This window comes from Phyllobates terribilis, unplaced genomic scaffold (genome assembly GCF_046119375.1).
Source record: "Phyllobates terribilis strain yellow unplaced genomic scaffold, ASM4611937v1 Scaffold_2__4_contigs__length_985480577, whole genome shotgun sequence".
In the NCBI taxonomy this organism is placed as follows: Eukaryota; Metazoa; Chordata; class Amphibia; order Anura; family Dendrobatidae; genus Phyllobates; species Phyllobates terribilis.
In genome coordinates this window covers 211,352,579-211,377,567 of record NW_027362762.1, presented here as the reverse complement: position 1 = coordinate 211,377,567, position 24,989 = coordinate 211,352,579, and the positions used below count along the sequence as shown (strand labels likewise).

The 24,989-nt window shown below is 40.4% G+C and overlaps 1 protein-coding gene across 2 annotated transcripts in view; it reads left to right on the top strand.

Moving 5' to 3' along the window:
* Nucleotides 1-24,989, top strand: part of LRCH1 (leucine rich repeats and calponin homology domain containing 1) — a 247,834-nt gene that overhangs the window by 187,353 nt on the left and 35,492 nt on the right. The window contains exons 15-19 of one of the 2 annotated variants that reach the window (XM_073663838.1): nt 1,141-1,207; nt 3,394-3,498; nt 10,617-10,726; nt 14,213-14,350; nt 16,835-16,912. In XM_073663838.1, the coding sequence (XP_073519939.1) occupies nt 1,141-1,207; nt 3,394-3,498; nt 10,617-10,726; nt 14,213-14,350; nt 16,835-16,912 (498 nt within the window). The remainder of the gene's footprint in view (nt 1-1,140; nt 1,208-3,393; nt 3,499-10,616; nt 10,727-14,212; nt 14,351-16,834; nt 16,913-24,989) is intronic. The other variant, XM_073663837.1, reaches the window with a different exon arrangement.

Sequence of the window (24,989 nt, the reverse complement as noted above, 5' to 3'; positions counted from 1 at the left end):
CCCCATAGAAAAGTAGAAAGCTAAATGTCAGGACAGTACATAATAAATATAAGATGAAAAAATGAACATAAAAAAAAAATGACTATAAGTACACATGGGTCCCTTAAAGATGCCACTCCAAAAATTGTTTTGATGAAAAGTGAAGAGAAGAAAATGGGAAAAGGAGAGGGCGGATCAGATGGTATAAGCAAACATAAGAGGCACTAAAAAGGCATGCCTCTTGAGAAAGCAGCCGCGAAACGCGCGTCGAGGCCCGTTCCTGACGGGAGTTACCAGCCCTTCAATGTCTCCTGTATGAGCAACAGTCTATACCCTTGTAGGTGAGTCATCTTTGGTCGCGTGGATGATAGACTAATAGGATGAATCCTATGATACACTTCCTTATTGGATTGACCTGACTCCCTCCTGACTTTTTAGTACCTCTTATGTTTGCTTATACCACCTGACCCGCCCTCTCCTTTTCCCATTTTCTTCTCTTCACTTTTCATCAAAACAATTTTTGGAGTGGCATCTTTAGGTGTAGTGTTATACCACAGCCACTTACCTGAGTCCATCCTGTGTAGCTATATATGTTGGTGGTTCCCTCAGGACATCTTTCCTTAAGGGACCCATGTGTACTTATAGTCATTTTTTTTTGATGTTCATTTTTTCATCTTATATTTATTATGTACTGTCTGACATTTAGCTTTCTACTTTTCTATGGGGTTAAGGATATGGTGGGACCTTTTTGATCCGCATGTCTATATATTGTTTCTATATGTCTTGATACTATTTATGTCAAAGAAATTTTAATAATCAAGCTTATTTATGCCAGTTTACTCATTCGCTCTCCTTGTCTTTCCATCTATTGTTTTGAGTAGGCGCTGCCTTGTGGCTATGGGGTGTGAGTGGTATCCCCTCCACACCACTTACCCGCTACTTTAAATATGCTGGCCAAAGTGTTTTCTACATATATATATGCCTTCTATGGAAAATACGTCGGTGGTACCACATATAATATTCCATTGCAAAAATAACAGCATGTCAGCAAAATTTCAGTAAATAATGTCATCTGCCATTAAACCGAAAATGGCATCTGGAAATTCATCACAGCTAGTAACGGTATAATACTGAAATATTTTGTATTCTTTTCCTCTCCAGGTAGAAGATGGCACCCCTACCATGTCTCCAGTACATAGTGCAACCTTTGGTTTAAAACCTCGATCTGGTAGGTTTCATTGTGCAAAGTGTTTATCCAGACTAATACAGTTTACACAAATATAGACTTTTTACTTTGTGTGAAAACAATCTGTAATGAGCTATAAATTCTGCAAACATTCAACCGTGAGCTTTTATTAGTGGCTCATCAGAAGTTTAGTCAGTGGACTATAAGCAGCCTTTTCACTACAGACGCATTAGTTGGATATTGTGAGAGAGAGTCAAATGAACAGTAGGGGGCGCCATAATGAGCAATATTTAGACTCGGGAGCTTTTTAGCCTTTTTTTAATACAGTAAATCTTAAGCTATGTGTGATCTTTCAGAGTAAATTAATATTCAATTGTGGGATAACCTCTTAAAAGTTGAAAGTCTACACTCCAATCACACCTTGATGTACTATCTGAGAGAGGCTGAATTATGAAAAATGTTGTCACTGTCAAAATACTACTGGTAATAAAAAGGCATTACTTCACAAATTATCTTTAAAGGGAACCTGTGCAAGTAGAGGTAGTTTTAGGGATCGTGCAGATGTCTGTGCAAAATTGGTCCAATCTCGGACCACAATGCATGGACTGGGTGCGAGTCTCCTGACCGGAGCATGACAGCTTTTATGAGGCTATCTCGCTTGGGTTTGGGAGAGCCGTGGCCAGTTGGTGCATTGAGGTCCAAGATTGGACCGAGATCCACAGATGTCTGTGTCCTAAGACAGTGCAGTGTAAAACATTATGAAACATAGTTATAACTTCACCACCTGATGCACCATTGCAACAAAATTTCGTCTTTCATTAATATACAAATTTGGTATGTAAGTGCTCTGGCAAGCATATCACTGCACATGCTCCTCTTCCCTTCTTCTTGCCACCACCATCTGTCCTTCTTGATTAACAGAGGAGACAGAGATTCTGCTGTGTAACGTCACCTGTGCTGTCCACTGTCAATCAAGAAGCGCGGGCAGCGCCGGCAGGGAGTAGCATAGACTGCAATGGCACTGATATGCCCGCCAGAGCACATTCATAGCTGATTTACATATCAATACAATCCAAATATTGGTGCAGTGGATGGTCCTGTAATAGGCATCTTTCATAGTCTCTTACACTGTCCTATCCTGGACTACCTATGTATGTGCAGATTCTGGTCTAATCGGTTGGATGCATGAAGGAAATCGTAGTCATTTATTCAACATGAGAGTTAGGCTTTTTCACACCTGCGTTTGCACATTCTGTATTCTGTTCCCTTTCTAGGAATGGACAGACGAACGAACGAACGGAATTAATGTCTATAAAGGATCCAGTGGATAACTGATGCAAACGAAAGCATGGGAACCCCATGATTATTATGGGGGTCCGTCTGGGTTCAGCTACTTGTTGATTTTTAGCAAACAGAAGAAAAAGTGCATCATTCAGAACTTTTTCTTCAGATCTAAAAAACAAAATAATCAATGAGGTCCTTCTGATGCTGTTTTATGTCAGCTATGGACATTAGTTCAGTTCTTCTGACCCTAAAATGTAAGAAATATAAGTCTGCATTATGGTCTCTTATTTTCAAAGGTTTTAGTGTAAATATTATTTATATCTCCGATTTAGTCTGGGGCTACACAACAACATTGGCCGCACATGTCACAATGCTGGTGATACATCACCGTGTAATGGGATCACATTGTGGCCACCACAATATTACAAGAAAGCCAAATCTGCTAGACTTTTAGCGACTTGCATGTTAAGCTCATAACAAATTGCAGGTCACTATGCGATCAAATTGGCTGCGCCGCGTTGTCACCATGTAGCCCCAGACTAAGGCCACGTTCCCACGTTCAGTATTTGGTCAGGATTTTACATCAGTATTTATAAGCCAAAATCAAGAGAACAATCAGAGGAAAAGTGCAATAGAAAGACGTCACCACTTCTGTATTTATCACCCACTCCTGGTTTTGCTTACAAATACTGAGGTAAAATACTCACCAAATACTGAACATGTGAACGTGGCCTATGTAGTTTCTGTGTTTTCACTGCAGCTAAGAATAATGAATACAATTGCATTGCTCATTAGTTTTGCATGTTCAGTCATTCATCCAGATTTATGCTTTGCAGGCTGACAATATGTTTTGCTCAGTGCTCTAAGATGCTGTTGCTGTACCTGTGATTTATTTTGGTCCTCTTTTGCTTTATACGGACCTCCTCTGACACCCCTTCCTACAGACCCGTCCCTCACTCTTCCTCCTATCTCCTTCAACAAACTTACACAGGCACAAAATATGGACAGTTGTTATAACTTGGACATGTCATCAGGAGACATTGACAATGGTAGGTGGAGAGAAGGTGCTGTTACATGTGAAACGTCAACTGCATGTCGAAGGGAAGGAACGTGTTGTACTGTTATCCACTCTGTCCTGGTATAGATCCATATATCCTTCTCCTATTATTACATCACAAGTTATTTTAATTTTGTTTGATTTATATGTATTCATGTCACCATTCTTTAATTGTAACCTAATTTCATGGGGTAGGGTATATAATTATACACATATCACATTATGCATTTTATTTTCCTGCAGATACTGTATGTAACTTTGTTGGCTATAGTGTTGTATAAAGTAATGGTATACCTTCATCAGCACTGTGAATAAGCCATGGAGTATAAGGATCTCACGGATTGACTAATTATTTGATTTGAAGCTATTTTTCCTTTGCCTCTCCAAAGTTTTTTTTTTATTACCCATGTTCATCACTATATGATAAAACTGACCCCAGGTCAGTACGAGTACGCAGATACCAAACATGTATAGTTTATTTTGTTATTTAAGTGGTGAAAATTTTTTCCAAAATTAGTATAAAAAAAAGTTTTTGCATTTGTTGCCATTTTCCGAGACCCATAGCGTCTCCATTTTTCAGGATCCGGGCTGGGTAAGTGCTTATTTTTTGCGCACCTAACTGACGTTTTTTATTGATACATTATTGGGGTAGAAACAATATTTTGATTGCCTCTCATTGCAATGTTGCAGAGGCCAAAAAACCCTGTAATTTTGGCGTTCCCCCCCCCCCTCATTACGCTGTTTACAGATCTGATTAATTTACGTTATATTTTGATAGATCAGACGTTTCTAAATGCAGCAATACCAAATATGTGTATTTTTTTAAAAAAATGTTTTATTTTCAATGGGGCAGAAGGGAGGTGATTTGAACTTTTGTGGTTTTTTTTACATTTTTTTCATGTTTTGAAAAACTTTTTTTTTCACTTTTTACTTTATTTAATAGTCCCTATAGAAGACTTGAAGCTGCGATCGTCCGATCATAGCAGGGCTTCAGTGCTTTATGAACTGTCCTTAGTCCGACACCCTGCATCCCTGCTAATAAGGTGTTCCTGGTGTCAGTGGCAGCCAGATGTCATCAGTTGTGGGGCTGCACAGCTGAACATCCTAAGAATAGGTCATCAATATAAAAGTAGTGCACAACCCCTTTAATTACATGCTTGTTGCGAAAATAAAATCTTTATAGCTTCATTATTATCAGTTTCATCCCGCCAAAGGCTTATTATTAGATGACCATAATTACCTGTTTTTCACATGCAGCTTTGCAAACAAAGCTAAAGTTCACATGATAAGAGAAACGATATTTACCCAGATATAGGATGAGGTCATTGTTTAGGTAAGGATTTTCCATATTGAAAGAAGGTACATTGTTACCAGCCCAGAACACCGTGCACAGGTGGGAGAGTGAGAAAATGAGCCGGCTACAGCACGTTACATCACTAGGTCTCAGATTCCATCCACCGTATTGTTGCATATTTGCCATGGACAATATATTTTCTATATTAATGTCGCGATGCAAGGATCGCTATCATCATACGACTAAGTAATAGGGTATTATTATACGGTATTCCGCTCGGTGGCAGTTTTGGTCATCAGAAATGTAATCATATATCATGTGCATAAAAATATACAGACAACAGTCTGTTGTGTACAAAAGAGAAGTAAAGGAAAAGCCTCACCGTGTGTCAATTGAAAAGGCAGCTCCTTAGTTGGCTCACTTGGAACCCAGTCCGTTGACCATCGGAAAAAACAGAGGGATCCATGTGGCATATATAAAAAGTTAAATCTTTATTCCATTTTAGTGAAAAAAAATATAGGATATCCATGATTAAAAAAACATGTCCATTCTTCTGACGCCTTTTTAGCTAAAAGCCCATAGTCATAGAATGAATTCTGATGAGCTGAATTCATTAAGTGACGTGTGGGTCTTGCTGAATTTAGCTCGTAGTCTTGTGTTTCCCTAATTAAGACTGAGACATGAGATGCAAGTCTTAATGAATTGGGGCCATAAACACTTATAATCAGTAATGCCGTGGGCTCCTATCATATCCTATTCATTCATTGTTAAAACAATTAATTTGAATCCTGAAAAAAAATAGAGCATAGACAGTGGTGTTTTATGAAGGGATTGAAAGAAAGAGCACAAAGAAAGAACAAGAAAAACTTTAATTTGACCTTTCTCTGTAGAGTCTTAATGACTATTATAGAAGCAGTCATGTGCTGATCCAGGAGTCTAAACTTGTCCTTTGCTTCCCCCAAGTGGTTAAAAAGCTTAATTACATTTTTAAAATGCAGTAGCTGTGAAAACTAATTCAGAGCTATACTATATGGGCGAAATCATTGGGACCTACACATTCCACCTATAGGAGCTTTTATAACATCTCATTATACATATATAGGCAGTAATATGGAGTTAGTCCAGCCTTTACCCCTATAGCAGCATTCATTCTTCTGGGAAGGCTTTCTACAAAGTTTTGTAGGTGTCTTCGTGGGAATTTTTGGTGTTAGTTAAGAGGTTCTGGCTCACAGTGTCTGTTCTGGTTCATCCCAAAGGGGTTTGATGCAATTGAGGTCAGGGCTGTGCAGCCAGTCTAGTTCTTCCACACCAAATTCACTCAGCCATGACTCTGTGGATCTTGCTTTCCCGGATGGGGCACAGTCATGCGGAACAGAAAAGGACCTTCTGCAAACTGTTCACACAAAATATCAATGCAACTAACGGTGAAACATCGTCTTAAAATAGGTCTTAATGTGATGTAAGCGGTCTGCTTCTCCTGACTGTACAGGGATAATATAATAGATGATTACATATACAGTGGCTTGTGAAAGTATTCACCCCCTTGGATTTTTACTCATTTTTTTACATTACAGCCTGTGTTTAAATATTATTGTAATCCGATTTGTGTGTGATGGATCAGCACTACATAGTCTAAGTTGAAACATATAGGCATAAATTAAATTTATGGGATCAAGTAGCTAAAAATTGTCATGTCCATATGTATTCACCCCTTTTGCTATGAAGCCCTTAAAAATTTCTGGTGCAAGCGATTACCTTCATAAGTCACATGCTTAGTGAAAGGAAGTCTACCTGTGTGCAATCTTAGTGTCACATGGTCTATCAGTATATACACACCTTTTCTGAAAGGCCACAGAGGCTGCAACACCATTAAGACCGAGGCACCACTAACCAATCAGCACCATGAAGACCAAGGAGATCTCCAAACAAGTCAGGGGAAACGTTGTTGAGACACACAAGTCAGGGTTGGGTTATAAAATAAAATATCCCAATCTCTGATGATCCCACAGAGCACCATCAAATCCATTATCATCAAATGGAAAGCACATGGTACCATAACAAGCCTGCCAAGAGAGAGCCGCCCACCAAACCTCTCAGCCCGGGCAAGGAGGGAATTAATCAGAGAGGCAGCCCAGAGGCCAAAAAGGTAACCGTGAAGGAGCTGCAAAGTTCCCAAGCAGAGACTGGAGTATCTGTCCATACGACCACAATAAGCCGTACACTCCATAGAGGTGGCCTTTTGTGGGAGAATGGGCAGAAAAAAACCCTTTACTTACACAAAAATTGTAAGGCTCATTTTGAGTATGCCAAAAGACATGTGGGAGACTCCCCAAATGTATGGAGGAATGTGCTGTGGACAGATGGGACCAAAATTTTACTTTTTGACCACCAAGGTAAACACTTTCTGGTGCCAAACCAACACAGCTCATCACTCCAAGAACACCATCTCTACAGTGAAACATGGTGGTGGCAGCACCACGCTGTGGGGCTGTTTTTCGGCAGCAGGGACAGGGAAAATGGTCCAAGTTATGGGGAAGATGGATGGTGTGAAATACAGGGATATTCTTGAGCAAAACCTGTTTCAGTCTGTCAGTGATTTGCGACTGGGACGGAGGTTCACCTTCCAACAAGACAATGACCCAAAGCATACTGCTAAAGCAACGGTTTAAGAGGAAATGTGTAAATGTTTTGAACTGGCTAGTCAATGCTCAGACCTTAATCTAATTGAGAATTTGTGATCAGGCTTGAAGATTGCTGTTCACCAGAGGAAACCATCTACCTTCAAGGAGCTGGAGCAGTTTTGCCTTGAGGAATGGGCAAAAATCCCAGTGGCAAGATGTGGAAAGCTCATAGAGACTTATCCAGAGCGACTTGTAGCTGTAATTACCACAAAAAGAGGCTCTACAAAGTACTGACTTTAGGGGGGGGGGTGAATAGTTCTGCACACTGAAGTTTCCAGTTATTTTGTCCTATTTGTTGTTTGCTTCACAATAAAATGAAAACAAAATGTTCACAGTTGTAGACATGTTCTTTACATGAACTGATGCAAACCCTCTAAAAAACAGTGAAATTACAGATTGTGAGGTATCAAAACACAAAAAATGCCAAGGTGGTGAATACTTTCGCAAACTACTGTATCAGTATTGTACCCTACACGATCCCCACTTTACTCCATTATCCTTCTTTTACCAGAGGAGATTAGATTTCTATTTATAAGACCTAGCATTCACGCATTAAAATCTCCAGCAAACTATGCCACTATGGATGTTCAGTAATATGACAAAATCTCTTACCTCAATAACTAGAGTTTGGTAATGCCCAGCACCATTTAATGGCACTACATGATAGTTTTGTGGTGTGGCTTATAACTCACTGAGCGCCACAATCTGTAAGCATGTTCTGGCGATAAAAAAAATGCCTTAAATTGCTGCTGTCGTTAGTTTCTATTTCAACAATTATTTTTCAACATTGCATATTATCCAATATTGCAGGGGAAATGTACACTGCTCAAAAAAATAAAGGGAACACTTAAACTACAGAATATAACTCCAAGTAAATCAAACTTCTGTAAAATCAAACTGTCCACTTAGGAAGCAACACTGATTGACAATCAATTTCACATGCTGTTGTGCAAATGGAATAGACAATAGATGGAAATTATTGGCAATTATCAAGACACCCTCAGTAAAGGAGTGGTTCTGCAGGTGGGGACCACAGACCACATCTCAGTACCAATGCTTTCTGGCTGATGTTTTGGTCACTTTTGAATGTTGGTTGTTGTTTCACACTCGTGGTAGCATGAGATGGACTCTACAACCCACAGAAGTTGCTCAGGTAGTGCAGCTTATCCAGGATGGCACATCAATGCGAGCTGTGGCAAGAAGGTTTGCTGTGTCTGTCAGCGTAGGGTCCAGAGGCTGGAGGTGCTGCCAGGAGACAGGCCAGTACACCAGAAGACGTGGAGGGGGCCGTAGGAGGGCAACAACCCAGCAGCAGGACTGCTACCTCCGCCTTTGTGCCAGGAGGAACAGGAGGAGCACTGCCAGAGCCCTGCAAAATGACCTCCAGCAGGCCACAAATGTGCATGTGTCTGCACAAACGGTTAGAAACCGACTCCATGAGGGTGGTAGGAAGGCCCGACGTCCCCAGATGGGGGTTGTGCTCACAGCTCAACATCGCGCAGGACGCTTGACATTTGCCACAGAACACCAGGATTGGCAAAGTCGCCACTGGCGCCCTGTGCTCTTCACAGATGAAAGCAGGTTCACACTGAGCACATGTGACAGACGTGACAGAGTCTGGAGACGCCGTAGAGAGCGATCTGCTGCCTGCAACATCCTTCAGCATGACCGGTTTGGAAGTGGGTCAGTAATGGTGTGGGGTGGCATTTCTTTGGAGGGCTGCACACCCCTCCATGTGCTCGCCAGAGGTAGCCTGACTGCCATTAGGTACCGAGAAGAGATCCTCAGACCCATTGTGAGACCATATGCTGGTGCGGTTGGCCCTGGGTTCCTCCTAATGCAGGACAATGCCAGACCTCATGTGGCTGGAGTGTGTCAGCAGTTCCTGCAAGATGAAGGCATTGAAGCTATGGATTGGCCCGCCCGTTCCCCAGACCTGAATCTGATTGAGCACATCTGGGACATCATGTTTCGCTCCATCCACCAACGTTGCACCACAGACTGTACAGGAGTTAGCGGATGCTTTAGTCCAGGTCTGGGAGGAGATCCCACAGGAGACCATCCGCAACCTCATCAGGAGCATGCCCAGGCGTTGTAGTGAGGTCATACAGGCACGTGGAGGCCACACACAATACTGAGCCTCGTTTTGACTTGTTTTAAGGACATTACATCAAAGTTGGATCAGCCCGTAGTGTGTTTTTCCACTTTAATTTTGGGAGCGACTCCAAATCCAGGCCTTCATTGGTAAATAAATTTGATTTCCATTGATGATTTTTGTGTGATTTTGTTGTCAGCACATTCAACTTTGTACAGAACAAAGTATTCAATGAGAATATTTCATTCATTCAGATCTAGGATGTGTTATTTGAGTGTTCCCTTTATATTTTTGAGCAGTGTATGTTCCTCTATGAACACAGCAGAGCCAAAAAGCAAAAAGGGTTGTCTATCAGCAATGTGGAAACACATGAAAGTGTGGCCAACTTATTCATGGCTTCCCCTATACAAAGCAAGCAACATGTAGACTTTCCACTTATCATTGAACCCCCAGATATATAAAATGATTGATCGTGAACAACTTTCTGAGAAAATATGAGATATTGTACGAAACTACTAAATGTATATGTGCCCTCAGATTATAAAACATACTTCCAACAAGTACAGAGGTGCAATCACATCTAGTCTGACCCGTGGACTGCATTGCTTTGTGACATCATTTAGATTACAGATATTTTTTTGTTGCTTTTATACCTATTGAGCATGACTAAGCATGAGCCTTTTATTATTTGTTCTTCCGTAATGCTTTTAGGTTTTTTGCCATATTTATATGGTGTTTTAGATCCAATGGTTCATGAGGTTTGCATGCAGGAGGAATCTATTCCACAGAAGTCATGGAATATGTAATACTAAGTACATCATTACTACATGGCTCTGTGCTCCTCACCATGATAAGTCTGTGCTCCTCACCATGATAAGTCTGTGCTCCTCATCATGATAAGTCTGTGCTCCTCACCATGATAAGTCTGTGTTCTTCACCATGATAAGTCTTCGCTCCTCATGATGTTATCTGTAAGTCTATTCTTGATGGAAGTCACTTTGGAAATGGTCACCTGTTCATTTTCTGTCATCACATTCCAGTTTTTATTAGACCACAGAGGAACTTGGAAGCAATAGATCCCCAGTTTACAATACGAAGAAAAATGGAACAAATGAGAGAGGAAAAGGAACTGGTAGACACTCTTCGGGAGGTAACTGTTCATTTTTAGCATTTCATTCCATATATCTGAAATAAAATAGCAGAACTCAGTTATACAAACTTTTCAGATTTTGAGGGATTCACCATCTCCTTATCTGGATTCTAACAAAGTAGAGGTGGAGGCATTCTATGAAAAGCAACATTATCTATTACCAAAGTCTAGCAAATTCTGTGAGTTAAAGAGGGTTTTCCACAAATGAGGTTGTGCAAGGGATAATGGAGAGAGTCCAAACAGATCTTACAGTCAGATCTGCACAAACTCGGGGTATATACCGTATATGTGTATATGCTGTATATGTGTACATATACAGCATACACACTCCTCAACATTGAAATTGCGACACAAGAAGGAAAAGTTGTGGAATTCTGCAAATTACAGGATGAATAGACAAGTTAATAATTTGCAAATGATGACAAAATGGAAGCAACATTTTCGAAAAAAAAATCTTAATTCATTCAGTATCAATTATGTTCTCCACATGCAGAAATACATACACTTACACACCTTGGCATGTCATCAATGAAGTCATCAATGATTATCTGAGGAGTGTTCTGCCACACTGATTGAACTTGGGCAAAGTATTAAGATCTGCTGCTGGCAACTCCATTTGCAGACCAACGATGTCTTAGATGTGCTGAATGTGAGACAACTTTGGAGACTCTGCAGGCCACGGTAGGTAGCATATTTTTGCCAGACAGGCAGCTCACAGTAGCGTGAGCAACATGCGACTTGGTCGTGTTGAAAAACATCACATGGGACACTTTCAATAAATGGCCGTACCACTGGTTCCACGATTGATCCATCCTGAACTGCAAGTGAAATTGGAAGTCATATACTAAGACTAGGATTTCAAACAGTGTCTACACAAACCATCGGAAGATGTTTGCTCAACATTGAGCTACGAACCAGTTGTCCAGTTACAGGTGTTTCATTGACCTCACACTAAGGCTAACATGCTGCAGAGCAAGACAGCAATTGAGGCTGGAATGGAGCTTTAGCCTCCTTAGCGATGAGTCCCCCTCTTTTGTGTTGAACACAATAATAACTAGAGATTCGTCTGGAGACCACATGGTCAACACCATGCTTATGCTGTGGGGTGGAATAATGTACAGTAGTCAGACCACTCTAGTCTTCATTCCAGGTACATTAACAGTTTGACATTATATTAATTTGTTGGTGGAACCAGTGGTGTGGCCATTCTCCAAAATGTCCCAGGAGTCGTTTTTCAACATGACAATGCCAGGTCGCATGTTGCTTGTTCTACTGTGAGCAGCCTACATTGTCTAATTGTCCTACCATTGCCTGCAGCATCACTGGACTTGTCTCCCATTAAGCATATCTGGGACATCATTCTTTGGCAAAATGAGCTGTCAGAAGCAGATCTTGATGATGTACATGTCCAAGTGCATGGCAGAACAACCATGGTTCTCAGACAACCATTAATAACCTCAGTGATAGCATACCAAGGTGTGTAAGTGCATCATTTCTGCATGTGGCGCTCATATTCCATACTGAATAAATCTAGATGTTTTGAAAATTTTGATTCCATTTTTTCATCATTCACATATCTTTAACATGTCTATCCACCCTGTGGTTTTCATAAGTTCATGATTTTCCTTCTTGGTGTTGTAATTTTAGTGCTGAGGAGTGTGTAGGTATATATGTAGCGTATGCATGTGTGTGTATATATATATATACAGCTCTGGAAAAAATTAGGAGACCACTGCACAGTTTTCTAAAAATCACCATCGCTACATGTCTGACAGCCATTCCATTCCAGTGTCAGTTGAATTCCAACCAAAGTACACCTCATTCTACTTAATGTGCTTCTGATTAGATGATTAGATGATCACCTGAACCAAATCTTATGTAACGAGGGAAAGTATAAAAAACAATGCTGTGGTCTTCACAATCCTCTTGCAATAGGACAAGCTGGATTGCAAAACAATTGATAGGAGTAGCCCAAAAGTAATTTTAATGAAAAAATAACTTTTAATCATGCCAAAAGTATTGAGTGAGGAAAAGAAGGGCTCAATTCTGGCTTTCCTAGCAGAGGGATACAGTGAGCGTCATGTTGCCTCCATCCTTAAAATTTTGAAGACGGCAGTCCATTACAACAAGGTCAAGCAGCAGACATTGGGGACAACAAAGCTACAGACCGGCACGAAAGCGACTCTCCACTGACCGGGATGACCGTCATCTTATTCGAATGTCACTCAGCAACTGCAGGATGACATCAAGTGACCTACAAAAGGAATGGCAAATGGCAGCTGGTGTGAAGTGCACGGCAAGAACAGTTCGTAACAGGCTCCTAGAGGCAGGCCTCAAGTCATGAAAAGCTGGAAAAAAGCCTTTCATCAATAAGAAGCAAAGGAGAGCAAGGCTGAAGTTTGCCAAAGACCATAAGGATTGGACCATAGAGGACTGGAGTAAGGTAATCTTCTCTGATGAGTCTAATTTTCAGCTTTGCCCAACACCTGGTCGTCTAAGGGTTAGATGGAGACCTGGAGAGGCATACAAGCCACAGTGTCTTGCACCCACTGTGAAATTTGGTGGAGGATCGGTGATGACCTGGGGATGCTTCAGCAAGGCTGGAATTGGGCAGGTTAATCTTTGCGAAGGACGTATGAATAAAGACGCATACAAGGTTATCCTTGAAAAACACTTGCTTCCTTCTGCTCAGGCAATGTTCCCCAACTCTGAGGACTGGTTTTTCCAGCGGGACAATGTCCCATGCCACACAGCTAGGTCAATCAATGTGTGGATGAAGGAGCACCACATCAAGACCCTGTCATGGCCAGCCCAATCTCCAGACCTGAACCCCATTGAAAACCTCTGGAATGTAATCAAGAGGAAGATGGATAGTCACAAGCCATCAAACAAAGATGAACTGCTTACATTTTTATGCCAGGAGTGGCATAAGGTCACCCAAAAGCAGTGTGAAAGACTGGTGGAAAGCATGCCAAGACGCATGAAAGCTGTGCTTAAAAATCATGGTTATTCCACCAAATATTGATTTCTTAACTCGTCCTGAGTTAAAACATGAGTATTGTTGTTTCTAAATGAATAAGAACAACATTATTTGCATTATTTGAGGTCTGAAAGCACTGTTTCTTTTTTATTATTTTGACGATTTCTCATTTGCTGCAAATAAATACAAAATTTTTAGCTTTGAATTTCAGAGACATGTTGTCAGTAGTTTATAGAATAAAACAACAATGTACATTTTACTCAAAAATATACCTATAAAGAGAAAAATGAGAGAAAATGAAAATTTTGCAGTGGTCTCTTAATTTTTGCCAGAGCTGTATATGGTATTGTGGTCCTTACAGGTATGGTATACATATGGTATTGTTGTCCTTACAGTTTTCTTAAAGCATGCCAAGCTTTATTAAGATAGTTATCAGTTGTATTACTACTTTGTCACTGTATATTTTTTATTTGTAAAGTGTAAAAATGTCCATTTTTGTGTTTCAGAACATTGAAATAAGATTAAAAATCTGTCTACCTGAAGACCTTGGATCCGCTTTGATGGATGGAGTTGTCCTCTGCCATTTAGTTAATCAAATTCGTCCTCGGTCGGTAGGGAGTATCCATGTGCCCTCACCTGCTGTTGTAAGTTCAGTATGGTTCCTACTTGTTCTGTATGTGTTTGAGAGTAACAAACATTGATACAAATTAAAGGAATATCCGCACTTATCAGTATATTCTTAGCATAGCATAGCTCATCAATATCACCCTCACTGCTTTTTTGTGGCCTCCACAAAAAGGTGTAAGCTACCAAAAAAGGGGTCAGGTAAAGCACAAAGTGACTGCTTCATTAAACTTAATGGTCTAATGGTGGATACGCCAGAATCCCGTTTTTCAGGGCTTCACACGGAGCCCCAATGGAGCTACTGACGTGTGGCAAAAAACATGATGTGAACCTAGCGTTAGTCTGTAGGAAGACGCCAAATAAACTGGATTTGGGTGAATCTAAAACCCATAGTAAATAAATATATATCCACATGCAAAATGACTGCCGGAGCAGTGGCGATGACACATGTAAGTGGCAGGCTGAAGGCAGAGAAGCCTGGACCTGCTATCAGGCTGCTCAAGTTTAATGCAATAATGGTTAAAATGAAAACAGATAGAAAATTCTGTGTAATCCATATGATTTAAAATATACAATGGGGACAGAGATTTCCCCCTGTCCTATCGGCTCACAGGGAGGAGAATATCGCCATATGTTGTGGTGCTATAAAGGATGGAAAAGATATTAACCCTTTAACGACTTGTGACATTCATTTCTGTCATGGGTCACTAAGGGCTGTATGAAGTCGGCTCAGGAGCTGAGCCTGCTTCAAGCCAAAATAAAATATATAAAAAAAAACTTAAAAGTTTGGTATTGCTGTAATCATACTAACACGGAGAATCATATTATCAGGTCATTTTTATCGCATAATGAACTGCATTAGAACAAAAAACAAGGCAAAATTGCGTTTTCTTTCCCCACCATTTCACCCCACTTGGAATGTGTTTGCCATTTTTCAGTACTTTACATAGTAAAATGAATGGTGCATTTCAAAACTACAACTTGTCCCACAGAATATAAGCCCTCATACGTATTAAATAAGCCCGTCGATACGCATTAAAACGGCAGCCGTTAAGGGGCCTTATTCCCTCATTGCCGTTTTAAAACGGCGATCGTGAATAAGGTTGTAGCGCCCCCCAGAGTAAGAAAATATCCAGGGTCTCAGCTACCCCATGGAGAACATGATCAGGACCTTTTTTTTCCGGTCCCCAATCATGTGATCGCTGTTATTCAGTGAATAATGGCGATCACGAAAAAAAAAAACTGTGCCCGCGATTGCAATGATTTCTCTCTCCTCTGACATACATGTCAGGAGAGAGAGAAATGAAGCCCCCGAGCTCTCCCAGTACCTCCACTGTCCCCCGGATCTTCTGATTTGTTCCCCGGCCCCCCGTCATCTTACTGTAAAAAAAAAATGGCAGGCGCATGCGATGCGCAGTGCGGCCACGAGGTCTGCCAGCTGGTACCCGGTAACAATAGGGAATTTTCCCTATTAGTGATTTTGATCACTATAATAGACCCTATCGCAGTAATCAAAAGAAAAAAATAGTAAATCAAACCCCCTTTGTCCCCGCCTTAGCTAGATAAAAATTATAAAATAAAAAATATATATATTTTTCCATTCTTTGCTGTTAGGCTTAGGGTTGTGTTAGGATTAGGGTTAGGGTTGTGTTAGGATTAGGGTTAGGGTTGTGTTAGGGTTAACATTAGAGTTGGGTTAGGGTTGGAATTATGGTTGTGTTGGGGTTATGATTGGGATGATGATGATGATATGACGACTAGTGTTGAGCATTTTGATACCAGATGTACGACAGAATTTGATAACATTAGGTTGTCATATTGAATATGTCGTCATTAGAGTGGAGCGCAAGTGCTCGCTGCTTGAGTTTTCATAGCGGGTACGCACCAAGTATCGCGGGTGCTCGAGTGACATGCTCGATTCCCCACCCCGCATGTTTCGTGGCTGTTATACAGCCAAAAAAACACGTGGGGATTGCCTATCATGCACGGGCAATCCCTGCATGTTTTTTTGGGGGGTGTTTAACAGCATGCGGGGCGGGGACTTTTACCACTATCATGAAGTACAATATGTCACGAAAAAACATTCTCATAATCAGGGGGATCCGTTGAAGCGTTCCAGAGTAATTACCTCATAAAGTGACACTGGTCAGAATTGTAAAATTTAACTTGGTCATTAAGGACATAATTGGCTCTGTCACTAAAGGGTTAAAGTCCCTTAAAAACCAAGACCGTAAAGAGTTAAATGAAGGTTGACTTTTGGTACAATTACATGACCTTCTATGGAATTGATTGGACACATACATGCGGAGACTATTTTTTTTGGCTGACGAGAGCGAATATTGAAGCCTATTACCCACAAAAGGAAATATTATCTTCTGCCATAATTAAAGCAATAATGAAAAATGTTCTATAATTTCCACCATCCACTACCGAGGAAAGACTTATAATGTGTATAAATGGTCCATTTTTCTGACATTTCTGATTGTATGTGTTTTATTTTTCAGCCGAGGCTTAGCATGGCCAAATGCAGAAGAAATGTGGAAAACTTTTTAGAAGCATGTAGAAAAATGGGAGTACCAGAGGTAAATTTCGCAACATTTAGACAATTTTTGTATATTGCTACAACTGGAACTTATATTATTTACAATCTTTTGCTCTATGGTTCAGTCCTCACTATGTCAGTTTTCATGCTCACTGCTTCTGCATTAAACCATACCTTTATTTTTCCATAATGAATCATTTCTAATATATTTTTCTATTAAAGTGCTCAAAATGACCAGGCAACTGTATCAAGACTCTGAAGGGGGTCACATTTCCAAAATAGGTGAAGCTTCAGTTAAAGGGGTTGTCCACTACTCAGACAAGCCCTTCTAAATCTCTGTGTTTCCTCCCAGTAAAATAACTGATAACACTTATACTCGCCTGCGGTGTCGGCACCATTTCAGCGGTTTCGGCACTGGCTCTCCGGGGGATCACGGGACATTGTTATGTCACACGATTCCTGCGACTAATCAGCGCTGGCTTCACTTTCCTCTCCTAAGAACGAAACCGACATCTGAAGAAAATGAGAGCTGTGGCTCCTTTCTTCATTCGAAGGAGGGGAGAGTGAAACCAGCGATGATACACTACAGGGATCGCGTAACATAACAATGTCACACAATTCCCGGGAGAGCCAGTGCCGACACCGTAGAAAAAGCGCTGGCACCACAGTTGAGTATGTGCTATTATTTTATGGGAATGAAACGTAGGGATTCAGAAGGGGTTGTCGGAGTAGTGGACAACCCCTTTAAGGCAGAATTCACACATCATGTGTGGTGTGATCTGAGTGTAGATTGTGATGCATGGACTTTTTGCCTCTTTTCCGTGGGTCTCCTGACTTGAACTCGACAGCTTCACAGGGGCAAACTTCAAAAGAGTCCCACTTCCACCTCCAAATCAGGTGGAATTGTGCATTATGATAAGCCTTACAAAGGGCCTATACACTGTTCTTGCACATGGGACCTCTTCTGTGGTTGTCCACCAGTGTAGCCTCATATATGTCTGTGAGGCTGATGAGTTCGGGTCAGGAGACCTGTGGCCAGTACATGTATCATGCATCAAGAGCCCTAAGACATGGATGTGTGAGTGCAGCCTAAAGCTGGTTTTCTGCACTGCTAATCTCTCGTAAGGTAACTCTGATATCTGCCATGTCTTTGGGGAAGGCAGGAGGTAGAAGGAGAGTAGAATGTTTGTTGCTGCACAATTTAAATAAATATTGTGCTAATAATTCATAACTATTACAGACCGCCCAATGATCTAAAAAGATGGACTGTTCACATAGAGCTCTACAATGTTTTAGAATGTCATTGCAGAGTCAGCAACTGCATTGATATCAAGCAGCTGCAGGCACAGGGAACCAGATGTCAGACAGCAGGACTCCCCGTAGAGAAGGCAGAGATGGTTTATTAACATCTCTGTCTTCCTAACTTCTTTTTGCACCATGCTGAATGAGTGCTATGTGTACAGTATAGGAAGCAGAAACAACGCTTCTTTCTCCCATTCTAGCTATCATGTGGTCACCAGGTGCTGGGAGGGATCAGGAGCATTATTTTTCAGCGTGTGAAACAAATTAAAAACTAACTATAAAAAAGCAGCGGATAAAAAAGAAAGTCACTTCCAGTCTGAATCGCAATTTCTAGCTTTGAACAATAGACCTGTGTGTCTGATACATAAAAATAATTGCTATGGAAAATTGAACACAATTTACAATTTATTTTATTGGTCTCTTGTGGTCATAAACATTTTTAAGAAAATCTGAATAATAGACACACATTTCCTTTTAGTCTTACATTTTTAACCAATATTGACAACAACAAAAAAAATTGAAAAATTATATGAAAAATTGGTCCCAATGTATCATAAAGAAAATAGGCAAAAAGTATTTTATTATCTGATTGCAAAATATTTTTGTAGCTCTTGAAACCTGATGTACGGAAAAAAAAGAAAATGCACCTGTTCATAGACAGACGAAAGTGACTTGTAACTGGTTCTTGAACTGGTTAAACTATAGTCAGATGCACAATGTAAAACTCATCTGTTTCACTAGTGAAAAACATATGACTTTCCAGTTGTATCCCGCGTGAGTCCCATATGCCTTAACTTCTTCACAGGCCCTTTGACTTTGGGCCTATTTTACGGTGTGTTAATTTTGGAAGCACCTTTAAGAAGCAATGTAGTGCCTGGTTCGATTTTTATAGCAGGCACTTTAAGTAAGGGCTCATTCAGACAGGTGTATTGTAATTGAACAGCACACAGACCAAAGGTATTCAGTTGGGATGTCAAGATGACAGGTTTTTCACATCGATCAAGTGTCCTTGTAAAAAATAATCACATTATGCAGTAGTCTCTTCCATATTTTGATATTTCAGATGAGACTCACATGTTCAAGTCTATGGGTGCACAAAAAACCCAAATCAGATCCTTTACGGATCATCCGTATAGCATCCGATTTTTTTGGATACATTGCAATTATTAACATAAGAAACTGTATTTGGTCTTGTAATTTTTTTAACTTCTGATGTATTAAATTAAATGTCATATTGATGTAAAAATCAGACTTGGATGACACACAATTAGCATATAAATGGAATACGGATGAAAATCGTCCATTTTGTCTGGATGAAAATGGTCCGATTTTTCACATGCTCCTCTGAGCCTGGCCTTAATACGTAAAATTGCAAATGTGAATTGTCCAATTGACCAATTAATTGATCAGTGTTTAGTCCAAGTACTGTCCAATCTACATTTGGACATCCCAAGCACCTAAACCTCTTTCATGTGAATAGGCTCTTACTATTTAACAGCTTGTTAAAAACATCCTCACCAATCTGCTGTCTGGAAGAGCATTATACCCTTAAACTTGACCTTATTATAGGTTGTTTGTTGGATTGTGGTGACGTATACACTGTAATATTCTGTTAGATGAACAAGGGACCATGCTTATGATCTCATTATCCTATTCATCCATCCCTTTACATTCTCCTTTATGAAGATACTGATCTGGAAATAGAAACACTGAAACCAGATAGATATTTTAACGTAGTCAAGGAGGTTGGTTGTTTTGGACAGTCCATGTTTTTTAGAAGAGATCCCTAAAATTCTACAGGTTCTTGGGTATTTGCTATTTGCCTGGCATAAAGTGGTTAATTCTGCATTTCCACCACAGGGTTTTTCTTGTAATACATGTAAGTTCCAGGTCCTCCAGACAGAGAGAAACTTTCAATTAATTTGTAATTCTCTATAACAATATTTAAAAATTATTTTTCCAAATGGGACAACCATTTTATGAGCAAGATTTTTCATCTTCTTCTGATCAATTACTTGGAGCAGTATTTCTTTTGTGGCATTGGGTTGGCAATATATTTTCATAAAGCACCATTAGACTAAATCTGTGTATATGTGTGTGTAGTGTACTGTTAGTGTGCTAATACATTCAGCTATTGCCGTCTTCTCCAGTATCCATCACTGTTCTGGTCCTCTTCTCAGTGATGTCACCGCTCTTCTGACTCTTCAGGTCACACTGTGCTCAGCTTGACCCAGAAGTGGCTTTTACAATGTAAGTCTATGGAGATTTAGAAGGAGGCTCAGCATATAGCTCTATAGACTTGCATTGTAAAAGAGACTTCCAGCTCACGCATACAGTGATTCTGAGAGTCTGCTGAGCGGTGACGCCACTCAGAAGAGGAGCAGAACGGTGTGGGATACCTGGAGAAGACGACGGTAGATGAGTATATTAACACACTGACTGTACACTAAATACAGATTTACACAGACAAAAAAAGTTAAGGGGAGGGCTTCTTCAGTGGAATAAGCTACATTCAGTTAACTATCATTGGAGAATACAGTTGTGTTGTGGGATGAATGAATGCATCTAATAGTGGTTTGCGTTATCTAAGAGCATTTGTTGCTGATGAGTATTGGTCACAAAGTATTTGATTTATGTGATTATGATGATGCCATGTAATACTGAACGTTCATCAGAGACAATACCTTTGAAAATGCAGTCCGTGGAGCCGCGCTCCTGGCACCACCTAAAAATAGCTAATTTTGCTGGGTAAAGCGTAGACCGTCAATCTCCTTTCGTGGTGCTGCAGGGAAAAAGTAGAACTTCATGGCGAAGATTTAGATCAGGGGTGGGGAAACTCAGGCCCGCAGGCCGTTTACAGCCCTCGATGACCTTTTGTCTGGCCCCTGGGCATATTCCCAGGTACTGCAGTGCTTGGGCCAGCAGCTGTATTTTGACGGCCACTGGCCCATTAATGTCTTCTTTTTCTGTCAGCATGCGCATGCAGTGATCACTACTGAACGCTGAGACGCATGCAATGAATGATTACGTCCTGACACCAGTGCCAGCATCAGGACGTACTTTGTGGGCGAAGTTAGCGCACAATTTGTACGGCCCCGAAGGATGGTATAAATATCCAAATGGCCCTTGGCAGAAAAAAGATTCTCCTTCCCTGATTTAGATGAATGAAGCTCCACCTAACATAGGGATGGCGTTATTCTGTCAGAAAAGGTTCAGCTTGTCCCAAAAGTTAGAACATTTTCTGTAGAGGAATGTGTTTCATTTTGTTTGTCTCAATGGCTTGTAAAACTATGCCTTGACCAGTGCTATGAGCCTGCAATCCCTGACGGCTGTCATACACCGGGGATAGATTAGGACGCGGAGTACTTTTGTGTGTGAACAAGTCATTGTTATGGAGCTGGGTTTATTCACCTGGTGTACACTGTGTATTTTATATAGATATATTTATATATGAAAAAGAATATATACTCAGTTTAATTGTCCTCACACTGACAGTACGAATAATGGACATTATAGTAGTCGTACTGTACATAAAGCAAACCAGTAAAAGATTGACTTTTCAGAATTACCAAACACAGGCAAAGGTTAAAGAGTGTTGTACATGCAGTTTTTGGGACAGTAAGGAGCTTTAGTGGTGCAAATACCTTAATTTTCTTATATAATAGAAGAAAGTTGTTGTTAGGCTTACCTGCTTAAGTGGATTCACTAAGCCTCAAGTCAGGTTGACACACGAACCAATGGCCTTGGTACAGAAGGCTGCATGGCATGTGGAACAGGAAGGATATGCTAGATGGCAGACAAACAAGTGAGGCAAGACACATTAGAAGCCACAGAGCCAGAAGGGTAAAGGAAGAGGAAAACGGTAGATCTGAAGCAACACATGCGTGTAGGTAGCAGAAACCGAAGCACATATAACGGTGAACAGTCTCTAGTAACAGTTTGTGGTGCTGCAGCAAATTACTTGTTAACCAGCAGGCAGCAATGGAAGGGTTAACCAGCAGGTCTGAGTGATTGTAGAAATCTAGTAGTAGATTGCAAAGATGAATGCATTATAGTGAAGTGTCTCTAAATATCTGTTCATTATGCTTACTACCAACGATTGTTTAACCAGTAGATTTTGAGGAGCAGTAGGTGCTAACTGTAGAAATCACAGAAGTCTGAGGAGATGATAACTGAAGACACTGTATTGTGGCCATCTCCAAACAGCAACAGAACACCTTACAGTTTTAGTTTTCAGAAGCAGGGTGAGACCTCTAAAAGCCTCGTGGGCCTTGTCCAGTGGGTTTTAAAAAGTTTTTGGAGATTATGTGATTTGTTAGATGGCTACATGTAAAACCTGATGTGAAGCACAACAAAGGGGGTTATAGAGGAAGGAAGTGGAGCTCAGTTGTGAAGATGAAACAGGTGTGTAATAATTCCCCCCTTTTAGGGCCCCTCCTAAAAGAGTCAGTAGCTGAAGAAAGAGTGTGCTTGGAATGAAAATCCCTTGAGCAAGATTGGAGCATTAGTGTCCTTTTTGGTTACCCAGCATTTCTCGTCGTGACCATAGCTGTTCCAGTCTATTAAGTAGAAAACATTCCCATAAACCTTCCTACGTTTAGGAATTGGATTAATCCCATACCCTGTGTCCAGACCAGTGCCAAAAGTAGAAAGTGTCTTAATCATAGGAGAAAATTTGTTGAGAACCAGAGGACGTAGTAGTGAGATATAAAAAGCATTAGGAATTTTTAGCGTAGTAGTTAGTTTTAGACGAAAAGTGATTGGATTAATTTGTTGAACACTTTATTGAGATTTGAGAGTCCTCAGTGGTTGATACCTTTTAACGGCTAACCGAAAAGATGGTAACAAATTGCAAGCTTTCGAGACTACTCAGGTCTCTTCATCAGGCATAGTATACCAAAAAATCTGAAGAGTCACATATTTATACACAATAAGACACAAAAATAATGCAATAGGTAAGACAGGTGATGGAAAGCAGAGTTATTATGGAAGAGATAAACAGTTCTGCCTATAAATATTTTAGCAGTTAATAGATAAGGAGTGTGAAGGTTTTATTGTCCTGTGACTAGGTCCAGTGTTATGATGGCCTTATAAGTCTGAGGGGCACATTCCTTAGTTGGTGTAGAATGAAATAAATACATGCTACACATTCATTCCTGCTCTGAAAGTGTTAAAGGTCACCATCAATTTATATTCTGAGATTCTTCTTTCTCTTTGAGATTTGAAGTTACCTTTTAATACCAGTAATTTCATATCTTTTATGCTGTGATCAGGGGAACAAAAATGCTTGGCTACAGGTAGATCTATTCTTTTTTCTTTTCTTGTGTGGCGATGATGATTCATTCTTGTCCTAAGTTTTTGCCCTGCCTCCCCTACATAAAGACCCCCAGCTGGACATTTGGTACATATAATTAAGTACACTACGTTAGATGTGATACAGCTGAACGTACCTGGGATCTTATAGTCCTGATGTGAATTGGGGATCTTTATCTTGTCTGTGGTCGTTATAAACGGACAGGTTTTAAATTTTTTCTGGTTGCAAGGAAAGGTACCTGTAGCTGGAGGAGATGACAGGGAACTTCTGACAATGATGCTTCTTAGATTTGGGGGCTGCCTGAAACACAGAAGTGGGGGTCTGGAAATATGGATTGTAATCGGGCATCTTTTTGTAGTAAGGGTTGTAGTTTCCGTGCAGCTCTCCTTAGAGCCTCCAGATTTGGATTGTAGGTGACTACTAGAGGCACCCGGCTGCTTTCTTGTTTGGTTTTATAATGTAGGAGATGATTCCTTGATATTCCGGTGGCTCTTGTAATCTGGTTCTTAATTGTTCTTGGATGGTAGCCCTGATTCAAAAAGATGTTTCTGAGGCCATCAAGGTGTTTGTCTCTATCCATAGGGTTGGAACATATCCGATTGTATCTGATGGCTTGGCTGTAAACAATAGAGGTTTTTATGTGTTTTGGATGGAAACTGTCCCATTTAAGGTATGTAGGACGGTCGATTGGTTTCCGGTACTAGGATGTCTCTATTTCATTGTTCTGAAGCTTGATGATGGTGTCCAAAAAGTTAATTTTAGTACAGGAGTAGTTGAGTGTTAGGTTGATGGTGGGATGAAATCGATTAAAGTGTTCACGGAACGTCTTCAGCTGTTGCTCAGACCCCGTCCAGATGATTAAAATATCGTCAATGAAACGATAGTAGGCCAGAGGCCTGATGGGACATGAGGACAAAGAGTCACTTTCAAGCTTAGCCATGAAAAGATTTGCGTACTGTGGAGCCATTTTACTTCCCATCGCTGTACCAGTCTCCTGTAGATATACAGTACAGACCAAAAGTTTGGACACACCTTCTCTTTTAAAGATTTTTCTGTATTTTCTTGACTATGAAAATTGTACATTCACACTGAAGGCATCAAAACTATGAATTAACACATGTGGAATTATATACTTAACAAAAAAGTGTGAAACAACTGAAAATATGTCTTATATTCTAGGTTCTTCAAAGTAACCACCTTTTGCTCTGATGACTCTTGGCATTCTCTTGATGAGCTTCAGGAGGTAGTCACCAGAAATGGTTTTCACTTCACAGGTGTGCCCTGTCAGGTTTAATAAGTGGTATTTCTTGCCTTATAAATGGGGTTGGGTCCATCAGTTGTGTTGTGCAGAAGTCTGGTGGATACACAGCTGATAGTCCTACTGAATAGACTGTTAGAATTTGTATTATGGCAAGAAAAAAGCAGCTAAGTAAAGAAAAACGAGTGGTCATCATTACTTTAAGAAATGAAGGTTAGTCAGTGCAAAAAATTGGGAAAACTT